Here is a 20,606-nt window from a genome sequence, read left to right as displayed (position 1 = left end):
TCTAAAAAAAGCAAATAATTTTATTTTACAGAGGCACCAACCATTGTTATTGATCCTGCGGTCAAAGAAGGCCTGACGGTTAAAGCAGGAGATACCATTGCAATGTCTGCTATTAGCATCCTTGGCAAACCACTTCCAACTTCAGTGTGGTCCAAAGCAGGAAAAGACTTTAAGATTTCAGAGACTGTCCTCATTGAATCAACTCCAACTTCTTCTACACTTACTGTAAAATATGCAGCTAGAAAAGATTCTGGTGAATACACAATAACTGCAACCAATCCCTTTGGTACTAAAGAGGAACGTGTGCATGTAAAAGTTTTAGATGTACCAGGTCCCCCTGGACCTATTGAAGTCAGCAATGTCTCTGCTGAGAAAGCTACTCTCACCTGGACACCTCCTACAGAAGATGGTGGATCGCCAATAAAGTCTTACGTACTTGAAAAGAGAGAAACTAGCCGACTTCTATGGACATTGGTCACCGAAGATATCGAATCTTGCAGGCATGTTGTTTCTAAGCTTATTCAAGGAAATGAATACATCTTCCGTGTCTCAGCAGTGAACCAGTATGGCAAGGGAGAACCAGCACAATCAGAACCAGTTAAAATGGTGGATAGATTTGGTAAGCCAAACAAGTGAACAGATTTTAATATGAATTTCCTGCAGGATATAATGATGCCAGTGTTATTAAAAAAAATTATTTCCATCCTAGGTCCCCCTGGTCCCCCTGGGAAACCAGAAGTATCAAATGTTACCAAAAGCTCAGTTACAGTTGCCTGGAAAAGGCCAACAGATGATGGTGGCAGTGAGATCACAGGTTACCATGTGGAAAGAAGAGAAAAGAAAGGTGTGAGATGGGTCAGAGTTACAAAGAAACCAGTGTCGGATCTTAGATGCAAAGTAACTGGACTCCTAGAAGGAAATGAATATGAATTCCGTGTCAGTGCAGAAAACAAAGCCGGAATTGGACCACCAAGTGATATTTCTCAGCCAGTATTAACCAAAGATGCTGCATGTGAGTATGGTTTCTTTACTTGGATAAATGTTTCATATAGCTTTAGATGCATGACTTTTGATAAAAGGTTTCTAAACAAAAGTCCTTTTTGTCCTTTCTTTCATTACTGCAGATCCACCAGGACCTCCTTCAAATCCACGAGTCACTGATACAACAAAGACAACGGCTAGTTTAACATGGGGGAAACCACATTATGATGGTGGACTTGATATTATTGGCTACATTGTGGAGCACCAGAAAGAAGGAGAAGACACTTGGGTGAAAGATACTACAGGAACTGCTCTAAGAATCACAGAATTTGTTGTTGCTAATCTCCAGCCAGGAGCAAAATACAATTTTAGAATTATTGCCATCAATGCTGCCGGAGCTGGTGAACCGGCACAGATTCCAAATATTGAAATCAAGGAACGGGAAGTGGTTCCTGATTTTGAATTAGACGCCGAGCTGAGAAAAACTCTTGTTGTAAGAGCAGGACTGAGCATTCGGATATTTGTTCCAATCAGAGGACGTCCAGCTCCTGAAGTTACATGGACCAAAGATGATATCCCACTTAAAGCCCGTGCCAGTATTGAAAATACAGACTCTTTCACTCTTCTCATCATCACAGAATGTAATCGATATGATGCTGGGAAGTATGTAATGACTCTTGAAAATGCTGCTGGAAAGAAGACTGGTTTTGTAAATGTAAAAGTTTTAGATACACCAGGGCCACCAATAAATCTTAAGCCCAGAGAAATAACTAAAGATAGCATCACCCTGCAGTGGGATATGCCTCTAATTGATGGTGGTTCACGCATAACAAATTATATAGTTGAAAAACGCGAATCCACACGAAAAGCCTATGCAACAATCACAACAAGTTGCCAGAAGTGTTCTCTTCGGATTCCTAATCTGGCTGAAGGGTGTGAATATTACTTTAGAGTATTGGCTGAAAATGAATTTGGAATTGGTGAACCCGCTGAAACGCCTGAGCCCATAAGAGCAACTGAAGCACCATCACCACCGGAGAGCCTTAATATTATGGACATAACAAGGAACTCAGTCAGTCTCGCTTGGCCAAAGCCAGAACATGATGGTGGCAGCAAGATTACTGGTTATGTAATTGAAGCACAGAAAAAAGGTTCAACGCAGTGGGCACATGTTACAACTGTGAAAGCATTAGAATGTGTGGTAAAGAACCTCACTGAAAATGAAGAGTATACTTTCCAGGTTATGGCAGTGAACAGCGCAGGAAGAAGTGACCCGAGAGAAAGCAGACCAGTTGTTGTAAAAGAACAAATGATGCTTCCAGAATTTGATTTGCGTGGCCTTTATCACAAAACAGTAATTGCGAGAGCTGGTGACAACATCAAAGTAGAGATTCCTGTGCTTGGTCGTCCAAGGCCCACTGTTATTTGGAAGAAAGAAGACCAGTTGATTAAGCAAACCCAAAGGATAAACTTTGAAACTACTGCCACTGCGACCATCTTAACCATAAATGAATGCACAAGAAATGACAGTGGCAAATACCCCCTTTCTGCTAAAAATATTGTTGGTGAAGTTAGTGAAGTGATCACTGTACACGTGCATGATGTTCCTGGGCCTCCAACAGGACCAATCAAATTTGAAGAAATTTCATCCGATTTTGTCACTTTCTCATGGGAACCTCCTCTGAACGATGGAGGCGTGCCAATAAGTAACTACGTTGTAGAGATGCGTAAAACTGACAGCACTGCATGGGCTGAGTTAGCAACTACTGTAATACGTACCACCTTTAAAGCTGCTCGCCTCATTACTGGTACTGAATACCAGTTCCGTGTTAAAGCTCAGAATAGATATGGTTCAGGTCCATGCATCACTTCAGATAATGTAATTGCTAACTTTCCATTTAAGGTCCCTGGGCATCCAGGCACTCCTCAAGTGGTCGCAGTCACAAAAGAGTCAATTACCATAAGCTGGCATGAGCCTCTTACTGATGGAGGAAGTCCAATTTTGGGATATCACGTTGAAAGAAAAGAACGAAATAGCATTCTTTGGCAGACTGTAAGCAAAGCCTTAGTATCAGGCAACATCTTCAAATCAACTGGTCTAATAGACAGCATTGCATATGAGTTCCGAGTCATAGCAGAAAATATTGCAGGCAAAAGTAAACCAAGCAAGCCATCTGACCCAACATTTGCTCTGGACCCTATCGATCCTCCTGGTAAGCCAGTTCCTCTCAATATTACCAGGCATGCAGTAACACTTAAATGGACAAAACCTGAATATAATGGCGGCTTTAAGATTACTGGATACACTGTTGAAAGGAGAGATCTTCCCAATGGCCGATGGCTAAAAGCTAACTTTGGCAATATACTAGAAACTGAATTCACTGTTAGTGGACTCACAGAAGATGCTGCTTATGAATTCCGCGTGATTGCTAGAAATGCTGCCGGCGCTGTTAGCCAGCCATCTGAACCATCTGACGCAATAACATGCAGAGATGACGTAGAGGCACCAAGGATATTGGTTGATGCTAAATACAAAGACACTTTGGTGTTAAAAGCAGGCGAAGTTTTCAAACTCGAAGCTGACGTTACAGGTCGCCCGCCACCAACTTTGACATGGACAAAAGATGGAAAGGATCTTGAAGACACTGCAAAATTGGAAATAAAAATAGCAGATTTCTCAACACTTATTATCAATAAAGATTCTGCAAGAAGAGATGGAGGTGCCTATACTCTTACAGCTTCCAATCCAGGTGGCTTTGCAAAACATATCTTTAATGTCAAAGTTCTAGACAGACCAGGTCCTCCTGAAGGGCCATTGGCTGTATCTGATGTTACTTCAGAAAAATGTGTACTGTCATGGTTACCACCTTTGGAAGATGGAGGTGCAAGCATTGACCATTACATTGTTGAAAAACGTGAGACAAGTAGATTGGCATGGACAAGCGTAGCCACAGAAGTTCCAGTAACAAAATTAAAGGTCACAAAACTGTTGAAAGGCAATGAATATGTATTCCGTGTTATGGCTGTTAACAAATATGGGGTTGGTGAAGCTCTAGAATCAGAACCTGTTCTTGCTGTCAATCCATATGTACCACCTGATCCACCCAAGACACCTGAAGTTACAGCTGCTAACAAAGATTCTATGATTGTTTGCTGGGGACATCCTGATTCTGATGGTGGAAGTCCTATAACCAATTACATTATAGAACGCCGTGACAGAGCAGGAATGCGCTGGGTGAAGTGTAACAAGCGTATTGTCACAGACTTGCGTTATAAAGTATCTGGACTGACAGAAGGTCATGAATATGAATACCGAATAAAGGCTGAAAACGCTGCAGGCGTAAGTGAACCAAGTCCTTGCAGTCAGTTCTACAAAGCTTGTGATACTGTATTTAAACCTGGTCCTCCTGGTAATCCTCGTGTCTTGGATACAAGCAAGTCTTCAATTACAATTGCTTGGAATAAACCAATATATGATGGTGGCTCAGAGATCACAGGCTACATGGTTGAAATAACAATACCCGAAGAAGATGACTGGAAAATTGTAACTCCACCAGCAGGCTTGACGGCCACTTCCTTTACCATCACTAATCTAAAAGAAAACCAGGAGTATAAAATCAGAATATACGCCATGAACTCTGAAGGTATTGGAGAACCTGCTCTTGTTCCTGGGACACCAAAGGCTGAAGAAAGGATGCTGCCTCCAGAGATCGAACTCGATGCAGAACTACGTAAAGTCGTGTCTATTAGAGCTTGCTGCACTTTAAGGCTCTTTGTCCCAATTAAAGGAAGACCAACACCTGAAGTGAAATGGTCAAGAGAACATGGAGAGTCTATAGACAAAGCCACTATTGAATCGACAAGCTCTTTTACCCTATTGACAATCGGAAATGTGAACAGATTTGACAGTGGCAAGTATATACTGACTGTAGAAAACAGTTCAGGCAGCAAGTCAGCATTTGTAATGGTTAGAGTTCTTGATACGCCTGGCGCGCCTCAGAATCTGAAGATAAAAGAGGTCACAAAGTCATCTGTCACACTTACATGGGACCCTCCCCTCATAGATGGTGGCTCTAAAATAAAGAACTATATCATTGAAAAGCGTGAGGCGACAAGAAAGGCCTACTCAACTGTTATGGCCAATTGCCACAAGACCAGCTGGAAAGTAGACAATCTCCAGGAAGGCTGCAATTATTATTTCAGAGTCCTGGCTGAAAATGAATATGGAATAGGTCTTCCAGTTGAAACATCAGAATCTGTCAAAGCATCAGAAAGGCCTCTTCCTCCAGGGAAAATAAATTTATTAGATGTGACAAGAAACAGTGTGTCTTTATCCTGGGAAAAACCTGAGCATGATGGAGGAAGCAGAATTTTAGGTTACATTGTAGAAATGCAAAGTAAAGGCAGTGACAGATGGGCCACATGTGCCACTGTAAAAACCACTGAAGCAACTATAACGGGATTGATTCAGGGTGAAGAATATTCTTTCCGTGTTTCTGCTCAAAATGAAAAAGGAATCAGTGATCCACGGCAACTGAGTGTACCTGTTATTGCAAAAGATCTTGTGATACCACCAGCCTTCAAACTGTTGTTTACCACTTTCAGCGTACTAGCAGGTGAAGACTTAAAGGTTGATGTTCCATTTGTGGGTCGACCAAAACCAGCTGTCACATGGATTAAAGACAATGTGCCACTAAAACAAACAACTAGAGTAAATGAAGAAAGCACAGAGAACAATACATTACTAACAATTAAGGAAGCTTGCAGAGAAGATGTTGGACAATATTTAGTAAAACTCTCTAATTCTGCCGGTGAAGCTACTGAAATTCTTACTATTGTGGTTCTTGACAAGCCAGGACCTCCAACTGGACCAGTAAAGATTGACGAAGTAACAGCAGACAGCATTACCATTTCCTGGGATCCACCCAAATACGATGGTGGCAGTTCTATCAACAATTATGTTGTAGAAAAGCGAGACACTTCCACCACTGCTTGGCAGATAGTTTCAGCTACAGTTGCCCGAACAACTCTGAAAGCATGTAGATTAAAGACTGGAAGTGAATACCAATTCAGAATTGCAGCTGAAAACAGATATGGAAAGAGTACATATCTCACATCAGAGTCTGTGGTAGCCCAGTATCCATACAAACTACCAGGACCGCCTGGAACTCCTTTTGCATCAGAAATCTCCAGGGACAGTATGGTCATACAGTGGCATGAACCCGTGAATGATGGCGGTAGCAGGATTATTGGATATCACTTGGAGCGCAAGGAAAGAAACAGCATCCTCTGGGTTAAACTGAACAAAACAGCAATTCCTGACACTAAATTTAAAACAACTGGGCTGGAGGAAGGCCTTGAATATGAATTCAGAGTTTATGCAGAAAATATTGTTGGCATTGGGAAGGCCAGCAAAGGATCAGAATGCTACACAGCTCACGATCCATGCGATCCTCCCGGTCGTCCAGAACCTATCATTGTCACGAGAAATTCTGTTACACTTCAGTGGAAGAAACCAGAATATGATGGTGGGAGCAAAATCACGGGCTACATTGTTGAAAAGAAGGAGTTGCCAGAAGGCCGCTGGATGAAAGCAAGCTTTACAAATGTCATTGAGACTCAGTTTGCAGTAACTGGACTAGTTGAAGATCAGAGGTATGAATTCCGTGTCATTGCACGCAATGCAGCAGGTGTCTTCAGTGAGCCATCTGAAAGCTCAGGGGCAGTCACAGCAAGAGATGAAGTAGATCCACCTCGTATAAGCATGGACCCCAAATTTAAAGAAACAATTACATTGCACGCTGGCGAGTCAATCAAGATTGATGCTGATGTTTATGGCAAACCATTGCCTACTATTCAGTGGCTGAAAGGTGATCAGGAACTAACAAATACAGCCCGCTTGGAAATAAAAAGTACCAATTTTGCCACAAGCTTAAGTTTAAAAGAGGCCATTCGTGTTGACAGCGGACATTACGTTTTGCTGGCCAAAAATGTAGCAGGTGAAAAAACAGCTTCAATTCACATTAAGGTTCTCGACAGACCTGGCCCACCTGAAGGACCTGCTGTTGTAACAGGTGTTACTGCTGAAAAGTGTTTGCTGTCATGGAAGCCTCCCTTGCAGGATGGTGGTAGCGATATTTCACATTACGTTGTTGAAAGAAGAGAAACAAGCCGCTTAGTATGGACTTTAGTTGATGCCAATGTACAAACCCTTAGTTGCAAAGTTACTAAGCTTTTAGAAGGAAATGAATACATCTTCCGTATCATGGCTGTAAATAAATATGGAGTAGGTGAACCTCTTGAATCTGAGCCTGTGCTTGCAAAGAATCCATTTGTAGTCCCACTCCCACCAAAGGCCCCAGAAGTCTCAGCTGTTACCAAAGATTCTATGATTGTTGTATGGGACAGACCAGCCTCAGATGGTGGCAGTGAAATTCTGGGTTATATACTAGAAAAACGTGATAAAGAAGGCATTCGATGGACAAGATGCAACAAGCGCTTGATCAGTGAACTTCGATACCGAGTAACTGGACTTATAGAAAATCATGATTATGAATACAGAGTCTCAGCAGAAAATGCAGCTGGCCCAAGTGAACCCAGTCCACCTTCTACTTACTACAAGGCTTGTGACCCTATATACAAACCAGGTCCTCCTAATAATCCTAAGGCAATAGATGTTACAAGATCTTCAGTTTTCCTTTCCTGGGGTAAACCGATCTATGATGGTGGCTCTGAAATTCAAGGGTACATTGTTGAAAAATGTGATGTAAGCGTCGGAGACTGGACAATTTGTACACCACCAACTGGGATAAAGAAAACAAATATGGAAGTTGAAAAGTTATTGGAAAAACATGAATACAAATTCCGCATTTGTGCTGTTAATAAAGCAGGAGTGGGAGAGCATGCTGATGTTCCTGGAACTATTATTGTTGAAGAAAAACTGGAAGCTCCAGACCTTGACCTTGACTTGGAACTGAGGAAAGTTATAAACGTAAGAGCTGGTGGTTCCTTAAGATTATTTGTTCCTATTAGAGGGCGTCCAACACCTGAAGTAAAATGGACTAAGGTTGATGGCGACATCAGAGAGGCAGCTATTATTGATAGCACTAGCAGCTTTACTTCATTGGTTCTTGACAATGTCAACAGATTTGATTCTGGGAAATATACGCTTACATTGGAAAACAGCAGCGGATCCAAGTCTGCCTTTGTCAGTGTAAGAGTCCTAGATACTCCAGGTCCTCCAGTTAACTTAAAAATTAAAGAGATCACCAAAGACGCAGTTTCACTTGCCTGGGAGCCTCCTGTGATAGATGGTGGATCTAAAATTAAAAATTATATCATTGAAAAGCGTGAAGCCACAAGAAAAGCCTACGCGGCTGTTGTAACAAACTGCCACAAGACATCATGGAAAGTAGATCAGCTTCAGGAAGGCTGCTATTATTATTTCAGAGTTTGTGCAGAGAATGAATTTGGAATTGGCCTGCCTGCAGAAACCACTGATCCGGTTAAAGTTGCTGAAGCTCCCCAACCTCCAGGCAAGATAACAGTGGATGATGTCACTAGAAACAGTGTTTCATTGAGCTGGGCAAAGCCTGAACATGATGGTGGAAGCAAAATTCTACAATACATAGTAGAAATGCAAGTTAAAGGCAGTGACAAATGGTCAGAATGTTCTCGAGTCAAATCCCTTGAGACAATTGTCACTAACCTAACCCAAGGAGAAGAGTATCTTTTTAGAGTAATGGCTGTAAATGAAAAGGGTCGGAGCGATCCACGATCACTAGCCGTTCCAATAACTGCTAAAGACCTAGTTATTGAACCCGATGTAAGACCTGCATTCCACAGTTACAGTATACAAGTGGGACAAGACCTAAAGGTCGAAATACCGATATCTGGCCGACCTAAGCCTACTATTACATGGGCAAAAGATGGGATACCATTAAAACAGACAACTAGGGTTAATGTCAGTGATGCACCTAACCTCACTATCCTGAATATTAAAGAAGTCAATAAAGACGACAGTGGAAGATATGATATCACAGTGGCTAATGTTGTTGGACAGAAATCTGCATCTGTTGAAATTATAACTCTAGACAAGCCTGACCCTCCAAAGGGCCCTGTTAAATTTGATGACATCAGTGCTGAAAGTGTGACTTTGTCATGGAACCCTCCAGCATATACAGGGGGCTGCCAAATTACTAATTATGTTGTTCATAAACGAGATACAACCTCCACTGTATGGGAAACAGTTTCAGCCACTGTTGCAAGAACTACGCTCAAGGTGACCAAACTCAAAACTGGGTCAGAATATCAGTTTAGAATATTTGCTGAAAATAGGTATGGACAGAGCTTTGCCTTGGAATCTGATCCAGTTATTGCTCAGTACCCCTATAAAGAACCGGGTCCTCCTGGCACACCATTTGTGACAGCAGTTACAAAAGACTCTATGGTTGTGCAGTGGCATGAACCAATAAACGATGGTGGAAGTAAGATTTTAGGTTACCATCTTGAAAGAAAGGAAAGAAATAGCATTTTATGGACAAAAGTAAACAAGACAGTTATTCAAGACACGTGTTATAAGGCAGCTAACCTTGAAGAAGGCATTGAATATGAATTTAGAGTTTCTGCAGAAAATATCGTCGGTGTAGGCAAAACAAGCAAAGTTTCAGAATGCTATGTAGCACGAGATTCATGTGATCCCCCAGGATGTCCAGAAGCGATTGTAGTTAAAAGAAGCTCAATTACTCTGCAATGGACTAAACCAGAATATGATGGAGGCAGCAAAATTACAGGCTATGTAGTAGAGAAACGTGATCTGCCAGATGGCCGCTGGATGAAAGCAAGCTTTACAAATATAATTGAAACCCAATTTACAGTATCTGGTCTTACTGAAGACCAAAGATATGAATTTAGAGTCATTGCTAGAAATGCTGCTGGGGCAGTAAGCAAACCGTCTGATAGTACAGGACCAATAACAGCAAAAGATGAAGTTGAGCTTCCAAGAATTTCCATGGACCCAAAATACAAAGAGGCTATTGTTGTAAATGCTGGAGAAACATTCAAACTTGAAGCTGACGTCCATGGGAAGCCAATTCCTACTATTACATGGATCAAAGGAGATAAAGAACTTGAAGAAACTGCTCGATGTGAAATAAGGAATACAGACTTTAAAGCATTAGTCACTGTAAAAGATGCCATACGTGTTGATGGTGGGCAATACATTTTACAGGCCTCCAATGTTGCAGGAACAAAATCAGTGCCAGTAACAGTAAAAGTCCTGGACAGACCAGGGCCCCCAGAAAGCATTCAAGTGTCTGGAGTTACTTCTGAAAAGTGTTCCTTAGCATGGGTTCCACCAATCCATGATGGAGGCAGTGACATTTCTCACTACATAATTGAGAAGAGGGAAACGAGTCGTCTTGCGTGGACAGTTGTTGCTTCAGATGTTGTAGCTACAATGTTGAAGGTAACAAAACTTCTGGAAGGAAATGAGTATATCTTCCGTATAATGGCAGTTAACAAATACGGAGTTGGTGAACCTCTGGAGTCTGCACCAGTATTGATGAAAAATCCATTTGTGGTTCCTGGTCCACCCAAGTCTTTAGAAGTCAGCAACATTACAAGAGATTCTATGACCATCTGTTGGAATCGTCCAGATAGTGATGGTGGCAGTGAAATTGTTAACTACATCGTAGAAAAAAGAGACAGAGCAGGCATCAGATGGGTGAAATGTAGTAAACGCCGAATTACAGATTTGCGATTAAGAGTCACAGGCCTAGCAGAAGATCATGAATACGAATTTAGAGTATCTGCTGAAAATGCTGCTGGAATTGGTGAACCAAGTCAGGTTACTCCTTACTGCAAAGCATGTGACCCTATGTTCAAGCCTGGCCCTCCCACTAACGCGCATGCTGTGGATACCACCAAGAACTCAATTACAGTGGGCTGGGGTAAACCTATTTATGATGGTGGCAGTGAAATCCTGGGATACATTGTTGAAATCTGCAAAGCTGATGAAGAAGAATGGTCAGTAGTTACACCACAGACTGGTCTGCGTGTCAGTCGTTTTGAGATCAAAAAGCTTATTGAACATCAAGAGTACAAACTAAGAGTGTGTGCCCTCAACAAAATAGGAGTCGGTGAAGCTGCCGCAGTTCCTGGTACAGTTAAACCAGAAGATAAACTTGAGGCTCCTGAACTAGATATTGACTCAGAGCTAAGGAAAGGCATTGTTGTTAGAGCAGGTGCATCTGTAAGAATAAACATACCATTTAAAGGACGGCCAACTCCTGAAATCACATGGTCTCGAGAAGAAGGAGAATTTACTGATAAGGTTCAAATTGAAAGAGGCTTGAATTACACCCAACTATCCATCGATTATTGCGACAGAAATGATGCTGGAAAGTACATACTTAAACTAGAGAACAGCAGCGGCTCTAAGTCTGCATTTGTGACTGTTAAAGTACTTGACACACCAGGGCCACCACAGAATTTAGTTGTGAAAGAAATAAGGAAAGATTATGCTGTGCTGACCTGGGAACCTCCGATTAATGATGGTGGTGCAAAGATAAAGAACTATGTCATTGATAAACGCGAGTCAACTAGAAAAGCCTATGCAAACGTGAGCGCAAAGTGTAACAAAACAAGCTTTAAAGTTGAGAATCTTGCAGAAGGAGGAATTTATTATTTCAGAGTTATGGCGGAAAATGAATTCGGAATTGGTGCTCCTGTTGAAACAGCAGATGCTGCAAAAGCCTCAGAGCCACCCTTGCCTCCTGGGAAAGTGACACTCACTGATGTGACTCAGAGGAGTGCGTCATTTATGTGGGAGAAGCCCGAACATGATGGAGGTAGCAGGATTTTAGGATACATTGTTGAAATGCAACCGAAAGGAGCTGATAAATGGAGTGTTGTTACCGAGTCGAAAGTGTGCAATGCAGTTGTGTCTGGTTTGAGTTCTGGACATGAGTATCAGTTCCGTGTCTTAGCATACAATGAAAAAGGCAAAAGTGATCCCAGACTTCTAGGAGTTCCTGTGATTGCTAAAGACCTAACAATTCAGCCAAATTTTAAGCTGCTGTTTAATACATACACCGTACAAGCTGGAGAAGACCTTAAAGTAGAAATCCCATTTGTAGCTCGACCTAAACCTACTATCACTTGGGAAAAAGATGGTCAACCCTTAAAACAAACAACCAGGTTGCATGTTGAAGATACAGCATCAACAACAACTTTGCTTATTAAAGAAAGTAACAAGGATGACTTTGGGAAATACACTGTAACAGCAACCAATGCAGCTGGCACAGCAACAGAGCATCTTAGTATAATTGTGTTGGAAAAACCAGGCCCACCACAAGGACCTGTCCGTTTTGATGAAGTGAGCTCAAACTTTGTTGTTTTGTCATGGGAACCACCAGCGTATACAGGTGGCTGCCAAATATCCAATTACATAGTAGAGAAACGTGACACAACTACTACTACATGGCAGATGGTATCAGCAACTGTTGCGAGAACAACTATTAAAGTAGCAAAACTTAAAACAGGGACTGAATACCAGTTTAGAATTAGTGCTGAAAACCGATATGGAAAGAGTGGTCCTCTAGATTCTAAACCAGTTGTGGTACAATATCCATACAAAGAACCTGGACCACCCGGAACACCATTTGTCACTACCGCTACCAAAGACTACATGATAGTACAGTGGAATGAACCAGTTAATGATGGAGGGAGTAAAGTTCTTGGATATCATATAGAACGTAAAGATAAAAACAGCATTCTTTGGACAAAGTTGAATAAGATTCCTGTTCAGGACACAAAATATAAAACAGAGGGTCTTGAAGAAGGTCTTGAATATGAATTCAGAGTTTCTGCTGAAAATATTGTGGGCATTGGTAAAGTGAGCAAAACATCTGAACTATATGTGGCCCGAGATGCCTGTGATCCCCCCGGCCGTCCGGATGCCATTGTTATCACTAGAAATTATATAACATTACAATGGAAAAAACCTGAATATGATGGTGGCAGCAAAATAACTGGATATATTGTGGAAAAGAGAGAATTGCCAGAAGGTCGTTGGATGAAAGCCAGTTTTACAAATGTCTTAGAAACTGAGTTTACAGTAACCGGCCTTGTAGAAGGCCAACGATATGAATTTAGAGTAATTGCAAGAAATGCTGCTGGTAGCTTAAGTGAACCATCAGAAAGCACGGGGCCGATTATTGCTAGAGATGAAATTGAAGCACCAAGTGCATCACTGGATCCAAAATACAAAGATGTCATCGTAGTCCATGCCGGAGAAACATTTGTTCTTGAGGCTGACATCCATGGCAAACCTATTCCTGATATTACATGGTCAAAAGAGGGGAAAGAATTTGAAGAAGCGACTGCAAGAATGGAAATTAAGTCTACTATTCAAAGAACAACTCTCACAGTCAAAGACTGCATCAGAGTGGATGGAGGCGTCTACACTCTTAAACTGAGTAATGTTGGTGGCACAAAGACTATACCAATAACTGTAAAAGTACTTGACAGACCTGGACCTCCAGAAGGTCCTTTGAAAGTTACAGGCGTGACTGCAGAAAAATGTTATTTGGCATGGGGACCTCCTTTACATGATGGTGGCTCTAACATTTCACATTACATCATAGAAAAGAGAGAGACAAGCCGGCTGTCATGGACACAAGTCGCATCTGATGTGCAAGCCCTGAACCACAAAGTAACTAAACTTCTGCCCAATAATGAGTACATTTTCCGTGTAATGGCAGTCAACAAATACGGAATTGGTGAACCACTGGAATCTGAGCCTGTGTTGGCATGTAATCCATACAAACCTCCAGGTCCTCCTTCAACACCCGAAGTTTCTGCAATCACAAAAGATTCTATGGTTGTTACTTGGGGCCGCCCTGCAGATAATGGTGGAGCTGAAATTGAAGGCTACATTTTAGAAAAACGAGACAAAGATGGTATTCGATGGACCAAGTGCAATAAAAAGAGACTGACAGACTTACGATACAGAGTCACTGGACTTACAGATGGCCATTTCTACGAGTTTAGGGTCTCTGCTGAAAATGCTGCTGGAGTTGGTGAACCTAGTGAGCCATCCATCTTCTATCGTGCCTGTGATGCAGTATATCCACCAGGTCCACCAAGCAATCCAAAGGTAACAGACACCTCTAGATCATCTGTGTCCCTTGCATGGAACAAGCCTATTTATGACGGCGGCGCTCCTGTAAAAGGATACATTGTGGAAGTAAAAGAAGCTACTGCAGATGAATGGACAACCTGCACACCACCTTCAGGATTACAAGGAAAACAATTCACAGTAACAAAGCTTAAAGAGAATAATGAGTACAACTTCCGTATTTGCGCTATTAACTCTGAAGGAGTTGGAGAACCAGCAACTATACCTGGTAGTGTTGTTGCTGCAGACAAGATTGAACCTCCTGAAATAGAGTTAGATGCAGATCTCAGAAAAGTGGTCACTGTACGTGCTAGCGGTACACTGCGTTTGTTTGTCACGATCAAAGGAAGACCAGAGCCAGAAGTAAAATGGGAAAAAGTGGAAGGCACTCTGAGTGATCGAGCTCAGATTGAGGTTACCGGTTCCTATACAATGTTGGTCATTGATAATGTCAACAGATTTGACAGTGGGAAATATAATCTGACTTTAGAAAACAATAGCGGCAAAAAATCAGCTTTTGTTAATGTGAGAGTACTTGATACACCAAGTGCACCTGTTAACTTGAACATCAGAGAAGTGAAGAAAGATTGTGTGATATTAGCTTGGGAGCCACCACTTATTGACGGCGGAGCTAAAATTACAAACTACATTATTGAAAAGCGAGAAACTACAAGAAAGGCCTATGCCACTATTACAAATAACTGCACTAAGAACGTCTTCAGAATTGAACAGTTGCAGGAAGGATGCAGTTATTACTTCCGTGTTTTGGCTGCAAATGAATATGGAGTTGGCTTGCCAGCAGAAACAGCAGAACCAGTTAAGGTTTCTGAACCGCCCTATCCACCTGGAAAAGTGACTCTTGTTGACGTCACACGCCACAGTGCTACTATTAAATGGGAGAAACCGGAAAGTGATGGTGGCAGCAAAATTATTGGCTATGAAGTGGAAATGCAAACGAAAGGAAGTGAAAAATGGACCACCTGCGCTCAAGTTAAGACATTAGAAGCAACAATATCAGGATTGACCATGGGAGAAGAATACACTTTCAGAGTCCGTGCTGTTAATGAAAAAGGAAAAAGTGATCCAAGACAGCTTGGTGTTCCTGTTGTCGCAAAGGATATTGAAATCCAGCCTTCAGTTGAGCTCCTTTTCAATACTTACAGTGTTAAAGCTGGTGATGACCTTAAGATTGATGTACCCATCAGAGGAAGACCAGTTCCATCAGTTAGCTGGAAGAAAGATGGGTTGCCTTTAAGAGAGACAACAAGAGTAAATGTCCAAACATCAAAAACATCAACATTACTAGCAATCAAGGAAGCATCAAGAGAAGATGTAGGAAGTTACGAATTAAATGTTTCAAACAGCGCTGGCTCTACAACAGCTTCAATCACCGTAATTGTACTTGATAGGCCGGGACCTCCAACTGCTTTACATATTGACAATGTTAGTGCCGATAATGTAACCATATCATGGAAACCACCAGAGTATGATGGGGGTTGTCAAATTAATAATTATATTGTGGAGAAGAGAGAAACAACAACAACAACATGGAGTGTTGTTTCCGGAGCAGTTGCACGAACATCAATTAAAATCATTCGCTTAACCACAGGATCAGAATATCAGTTCCGTGTATGTGCAGAAAATCGTTATGGCAAGAGTACTTACATTGAAACTACATCTGTTGTTGCAGAATATCCATTTAATCCTCCTGGACCTCCTGGTACTCCCCGAGTTGTACATGCAACTAAAGCCTTCATGGTTGTAACCTGGCAGGAACCAGTTAATGATGGAGGTACCACAATACTTGGGTATCACCTTGAACGTAAAGAAAGAAGCAGCATCCTTTGGACTAAAGTCAATAAAACTCTTATTACTGACACACAGATGAAAGTGACAGGCCTTGATGAAGGACTGATGTATGAATATCGTGTATATGCTGAAAATATTGTTGGAATAGGTAAATGTAGCAAATCATGTGAACCTGTTGCTGCAAGGGACCCATGCGATCCTCCTGGCCAACCAGAAGTTACTAACATTACAAGAACATGTGTCTCATTGTCATGGACCAAACCAGAATATGATGGTGGTGCTAAAATCACAGGCTATATTATTGAGCGGAAAGAACTACCAGATGGTCGTTGGCTGAAGTGCAACTTCACCAATGTACAAGAAACTTTCTTTGATGTAACAGGGCTTACAGAAGACCAGCGATATGAATTCCGTGTCATTGCTAGGAATGCTGCTGGGTTATTTAGTGAGCCATCAGAATCAACTGGACCAGTGACTGTAAAGGATGATGTTGATGCGCCAAGAATTATGATGGATGTCAGATTCAGGGATGTTGTAGTTGTCAAAGCTGGAGAGATCTTGAAAATCAATGCTGATATTGCAGGACGACCATTGCCAGTAGTTTCCTGGACAAAAGATGGCAAAGAAATTGAGGAAAAAGCAAGAGTTGAAATAATCTCAACAGATCATACTACTGCAATAACTGTTAAAGACTGCATTCGGCGTGATTCGGGGCAATATGTGCTAACACTGCAAAATGTTGCAGGAACAAGATCCTTAGCTGTCAATTGTAAAGTGCTCGACAGACCTGGTCCACCTGCAGCCCCACTGGAAATAACTGGTCTTACTGCTGAGAAGTGTCATTTGTCATGGGGACCACCTCAAGAAAATGGAGGTGCTGAGATTGATCATTATATTGTGGAAAAGCGAGAGACAAGTAGAATTGCTTGGACTCTTTGTGAAGCAGAACTCCCAACAACATCCTGCAAAGTGACAAAACTACTCAGAGGAAATGAATATATTTTTAGAGTGATGGGTGTTAACAAATACGGTGTTGGTGAACCTTTGGAGAGTCATGCTGTGAAGGCTCTAGATCCTTTTACTGTTCCAAGCCCACCTACATCTTTAGAGATTACTAGTGTGACAAAAGAATCCATGACCCTTTGTTGGGCAAGACCAGAAAGTGATGGAGGTAATGAAATTTCTGGATATGTAATTGAAAGACGTGAGAAAAACAGCCTGCGCTGGATTCGTGTAAACAAAAAGCCAGTTTATGACCTAAGGGTAAAATCTTTAGGTCTGCGGGAAGGATGTGAATATGAATATCGGGTATATGCAGAAAACGCTGCAGGTCTAAGTCTTCCTAGTGACACATCGCCTCTAATTAAAGCAGAAGACCCAATTTTCCTGCCATCACCTCCATCTAGGCCCAAGATAATGGACTCTACACGGTCACACATAACAATTGGATGGACAAAGCCATTGTTTGATGGAGGTTCTCCTGTTACTGGATACACAGTTGAGTACAAAACTACTAGTGAAACTAATTGGTCAACTGCTATTCAAAACTTAAGAGGCACAGAATATACCATAATTGGTCTGACATCAGGGGCTGAATATGTGTTCCGAGTAAGGTCTATCAACAAAGTTGGTGCTAGTGATCCAAGTGATGTATCAGAACCTCAGGTGGCAAAGGAACGGGAAGAAGAACCTGTTTTTGACATCGATAATGAAATGAGAAAGACACTAATTGTGAAAGCAGGTGGATCCTTTACAATGACTGTACCTTTCAGAGGAAAACCTGTCCCTAATGTACTGTGGAGTAAGCCAGATACTGATCTCCGCACACGAGCAGCTATCGATTCCTCAGAAAACTGCACTTCACTTACCATTGAGAAAGCAACAAGAAATGATTCTGGAAAGTATACTCTCACATTACAAAATATTGTAAGCACAGCCACCTTGACATTAGTTGTCAAAGTTCTTGACTCACCAGGACCTCCATCTAATATTGTTGTAAAAGATGTCACCAAAGAATCCGTTGTTTTGTCTTGGGACGCTCCTGACAATGATGGTGGTGCTCCTGTGAAGAATTACTACATTGAAAAACGAGAAGCAAGCAAGAAAGCTTGGGTCACTGTGACAAACAATTGCCATCGTCTCTCCTACAAAGTAACCCATCTACAAGAAGGTGGAATTTATTACTTCAGAGTCTCTGGAGAAAACGAGTTTGGTGTTGGAGTTCCCACTGAAACCAAAGAAGGAGTAAAGATAACAGGTCAGTTTCTAAAAATATTTTTATCTTATACTGTTTCCTGCCCGATTCTATCCATGTTTAGCCCCAAGTAAGACCTGCTGGTCTTGCTGCTAAGTAATAATGTATAGGGTTTCAGTAATAATTTATAATGGAGGATAAAGTTCTTTATACCGTGTACTAATTTATGATAAAGCAGTAATCAAAAATGTTTGTCTTGAGAGAACCTAAGAGTTCTCATAACAATATGTACTCTAATACGTTGTTTCTTAAGCTTTAATACACTAGTGCACTTCATATATGGAACATTATCATTGAATGCACTTAAAGTTACAAATAAAAGTTAGGTCAAGGGAACTTTATTTATATAGACACATTTACTATATATACATACAATAAACAGATCTCAGGCATTCATTCAATGATACTGTTATGCCTGATGACCATTGGCCAATTCCTCTGTTTTGTTATGTGTCACTTTAAGGGCCTGAGACCTAGAAATCTAGCATCTTGTATTTATCCTCAGGGCTTGGTATTCAGTATAAAACAACTATCTTGCACTGGTTGTTGATGGTCATAATAAACGGGGGGAAATCCAGAAATCCTAAATGACCCTCATTTGTTCCCCAAAGTTCAAACTTTTTATTTCTATTTATTTATTTCATAGCATTTGTAGTCTGGCCTTTCCACAAAGTCTCAAGATTGCCCCTACCTTGATACAAGATACTCCCCTGGGGAGCTATACAACCCTAGTTAAGAATCACTGCTTTAATACGGGCATGCAAGATATTTTCTAATGTAAAATGTATACTTACTGAGCATGCTTAAGTAGAAATCATATGCCTTATTTTGTTTTCAATTCTCCATCTTTTTATTTCTCAGAAAAACCAAGCCCACCAGAAAAATTGGGAGTATCAAGAGTTACGAAAGACAGCGTATCTCTTGTGTGGTTAAAGCCAGAACATGATGGTGGAAGCAGAATTGTAGGCTATCTTGTTGAAGCTTTAGAGAAAGGTCAACAAAAGTGGGTCAAATGTGCAGTAGTCAAGACAACTCATCATGTTGTTCAAGGCCTCAAGGAGAATGTGGACTACTTCTTCAGAGTATTTGCTGAAAACCAAGCTGGTCTAAGTGACCCTAAAGAGCTTCTTCTTGCTGTTACTGTTAAAGAACAACTGGGTATGTGTACTAATAGTAAAATCAGAGCGAATATAAATTTAACTAAAAATGTGTTTTAAAGCCATGCTTTTAACATTTTGGAAATGCATTTTTCAGAATCCCCGGAGGTTGACATGAAAGGCTTCCCAAACAACACAGTTTATGTTAGAGCAGGTTCAAACCTGAAGGTTGAGATCCCGATTTCTGGAAAACCACTGCCAAAGGTGACTTTATCCAGAGATGGCATTCCAATCAAAGCAACCATGAGATTTAATACAGAAACCACGGCTGAAAGTGTCATCATTAACCTTAAAGAAAGTGTGGCTACTGATGCTGGAAGATACGACATCACAGCTGCCAATTCCAGTGGAACGACGAAGTCTTTCGTCAACATTGTCGTCCTAGACAGACCAGGTCCTCCAGTCGGTCCCGTTGTTATTAGTGATATCACAGAAGAAGGTGTTACTCTTAAGTGGGAACCACCACGCTATGATGGCGGAAGCCAAGTTACCAATTATATTGTACTGAAAAGAGAAACAAGCACTGCAGTCTGGTCTGAAGTATCTGCAACAGTTGCTAGAAATATGATTAAAATAATGAAGCTAACAACAGGAGAAGAGTATCAGTTCCGTATCAAAGCAGAAAATCGTTTTGGCATAAGCGACCACATTGATTCAGCGTGTGTGACTGTTAAATTGCCATACAGTAAGTAACTTCTTGTTTTCTTTGGGGATTTTTTTAAAATTCTTCAGACATGTTTTTAGGCTTTATTAACCAATGCTTAATGTTTATGTAGCGACACCTGGACCACCTTCCACACCATGGATTACAAGTGTGACTCGAGAAAGTATCAGTATTGGATGGCATGAGCCTGTTTCCAATGGAGGCAATGCAGTCATTGGCTATCATCTTGAAATGAAGGACAGAAACAGCATCTTATGGAAGAAAGTGAACAAACTTGTCATACGCACCACTCACTTTAAGGTGACCAATATCTCTGCTGGACTTATCTATGAATTCAGAGTTTATGCAGAAAATGCAGCTGGTATTGGAAAAGCAAGCCATCCATCTGATGCAGTTCTTGCTATTGATGCATGTGGTAAGTATTCAAGAGTAAAGCATCGTATTTCCAGTAACAAATTTAGTGGGAAATGTTCTGTCCTTGATGAGACACTATGGAATCATTCACTCTAATAGCAAAGTGGTTGGCCCCCTGCTGACAAGCACAGCTGCAAAACTAATGGT

The 20,606-nt window shown here is 41.3% G+C and overlaps 1 protein-coding gene across 1 annotated transcript in view; it reads left to right on the top strand.

Annotated features, from left to right (window-relative positions):
• TTN (titin) overlaps positions 1–20,606 on the top strand; it is a 330,572-nt gene that overhangs the window by 278,251 nt on the left and 31,715 nt on the right. Inside the window, exons 283-288 of the mRNA XM_054971277.1 lie at positions 32–619; positions 710–1,012; positions 1,125–18,227; positions 19,086–19,382; positions 19,479–20,066; positions 20,158–20,460. Of these exons, the coding sequence (XP_054827252.1) occupies positions 32–619; positions 710–1,012; positions 1,125–18,227; positions 19,086–19,382; positions 19,479–20,066; positions 20,158–20,460 (19,182 nt within the window). The remainder of the gene's footprint in view (positions 1–31; positions 620–709; positions 1,013–1,124; positions 18,228–19,085; positions 19,383–19,478; positions 20,067–20,157; positions 20,461–20,606) is intronic.

The sequence above is a fragment of the Eublepharis macularius genome, chromosome 2 (assembly GCF_028583425.1).
Source record: "Eublepharis macularius isolate TG4126 chromosome 2, MPM_Emac_v1.0, whole genome shotgun sequence".
NCBI lineage: Eukaryota > Metazoa > Chordata > Lepidosauria > Squamata > Eublepharidae > Eublepharis > Eublepharis macularius.
Note: the sequence above shows the minus strand (reverse complement) of the source record. Positions and strands in the feature narration are given on the sequence as shown.